A 2,185-nucleotide genomic window follows, 5' to 3' on the forward strand; every position below is an offset into this window, starting at 1 on the left:
GTCTAATTTTTGTGTTTTTAGTAGAGATGGGATTTTGCCATGTTGGCCCAGCTGGTCTCAAACTCCTGGCCTCAAGCAGTTCACCCACCTTGGCTTCCCAAAGCGCTGGGATTACAGGTGTGAACCACCTCACTTGGCTATAATCTACCTGTAATTTCAGAGTTCATAATATCTTTAATAAAAATTAATTTTAAGAACACGTATTTCCAAGATATCATTGATGTCTTTTAATGACCTTAAATAATATTGTGACTGTTGCTCATATTCATCCCTAAATTTGTATCAGTATACTTATAATAAATTGTGCAGTGGCAATAAAATAAATTTTTGTTCTGTGGAGTCAAATGAAGAACAAAACTATGAATTTTGCAATATGCTGCTTTAACTAGTGCTATTTTTATATACTTGAAGCAAGAACCTTGCTGCACATCATGTTTAAAACCACCTAACTCTATTAAAATAAATTAATTAAATGAAATTCTTTCCTACAAAGAAAATTGTCAAGCTGAGTTGAAAACCAATGAGAAATGGCCAACCTTTTTCTTTTTACTGAAAAGCGACTCTGTAGCTGACTTGAATTTTTTTTCATTTTTTAGCCACAGTCAGACTTGTTGGGGCTTATTCAGGTCATGATTGTGGTATTTGGAGATGAACCTCCAGTCTTCTCTCGTCCTATTTCGGCATCCTATCCACCATACCAGGCAACGGGGCCACCAAATAGTAAGTAGAATTGAGATTTTACTTTAAAACTCACGTAAACAAAAGAGAACAGAAACCTTTGTTAAAAAAAAAAAAAGAAAAAAAAAAGAAAAATTAATGACCTCTTTGCTTTTTAGCTTACCAAGCTAGTGGATTTTTTGGAAGTATTCTGAGGCCCCACATCTGCATGTACAGATTCCCACCAAAGACTGGCATTTGGGCTTCCATTTGTAGGTAGAAATCTAAGAATGGTTGTGCTGGATTCCAAAATGGAGGAGAAAGTGTAGAATAGAGCTAGAATTTTTAAAATTATGCATGCTGCAGAATAGCCTTATTTGATCAGCTTGGAAGCACATATAACTTGAAAGGTAGTCTGACCTCTCCTTTCTGTTTGCAACTACAAAATCAGAGTTGTAGATAAGGATTAAAGTCAACTGAAGCATTCACATTTAGCTATTCTGGGTATACACAATTGGACATCTAGCTCTTAGCTTTCTTCTCTTTCGTACAGCCAATTCATGATTTTACCTCGTGTGGAGTGGTGGGAGCATGGAGACAGTATCGCTTCTCCCCTAATTGGAATATATTATCTCTGTTATCTTGAATAATTCTTACTGATACTTAAAAATCACTCTGAATAATTGTGAGTTGGTTGTACTTATTTTGAAATTGCTAAATCTGTATTGATTTCATTGTGTTTTGAGCTGTGACTTCTTTTTTTTCCTTTTTTGGTAAATTTTCTTTAAGGTTATAATTAACCAAACTTGTTTATCTTACAAGACAAATTATATGTGCTTTCATTTTTCTTCTGCTGAAAATTATACTTTTTCCTTTTTAATCCATTCTTTCCTGAGGAACGTGTTGGTTTATAAGCCGAATGGGAATTTAACAGAAATAATTTTTTAACCCATTTCTCTTTCCTTCCCTACCTTCCCAGAGTAAGCTTGATTTTAGGATTACTATTTCTTTTAGTAAAGATACTGGTAATTCTTGTGGATCAGAAGTTTGTTTTTATCTTATTAAATTCTGTTGACTCTAGTAGAGTATCTTGCTTAAATTTGAAATACTAAATATTTGGCTGGGTGTGGTAGCTCATGACTGTAGCCCCAGCACTTTGGGAGGCCGAGATGCGGGGTGGATCACCTGAGGTCAGGAGTTCAAGACCAGCTTGGCCAACATGACGAAACCCTGTCTCTACTAAAAATACAAAAATTAGGTATGTGGTGGTGCATGCCTGTAGTCCCAGCTACTCGGGAGGCTGAGGCAGACGTTGTGGTGAGCTGACATTGCGTTACTGCACTCCAGCCTGGGTGACAGAGCAAGACTTCATATCAAAAAAAAAAAAAAAAGATACCAAATATTTCCTAGTCTTGTTACCTTTGTTTATTTGCTCAGATAATATAGCGAGTGACCGCTGTGACAAAAGTAACCTTTTCAGAAACTCAGGTAGTCTCTTAAGCAACTTTTTTTTTTTTTTTTTTTTTTT

General features: G+C 35.6%; 1 protein-coding gene across 2 annotated transcripts in view; it reads left to right on the forward strand.

The window, feature by feature from the left end:
- Positions 1-2,185, forward strand: part of TSG101 (tumor susceptibility 101) — a 64,410-nt gene that overhangs the window by 22,412 nt on the left and 39,813 nt on the right. For both annotated transcript variants that reach the window (XM_011992912.1, XM_011992911.1), the window contains exon 5: positions 597-720. In XM_011992912.1, coding sequence (XP_011848302.1) covers positions 597-720 — 124 coding nt within the window. The remainder of the gene's footprint in view (positions 1-596; positions 721-2,185) is intronic.

Source organism: Mandrillus leucophaeus, unplaced genomic scaffold, assembly GCF_000951045.1.
Source record: "Mandrillus leucophaeus isolate KB7577 unplaced genomic scaffold, Mleu.le_1.0 Scaffold420, whole genome shotgun sequence".
Taxonomy (NCBI): Eukaryota; Metazoa; Chordata; class Mammalia; order Primates; family Cercopithecidae; genus Mandrillus; species Mandrillus leucophaeus.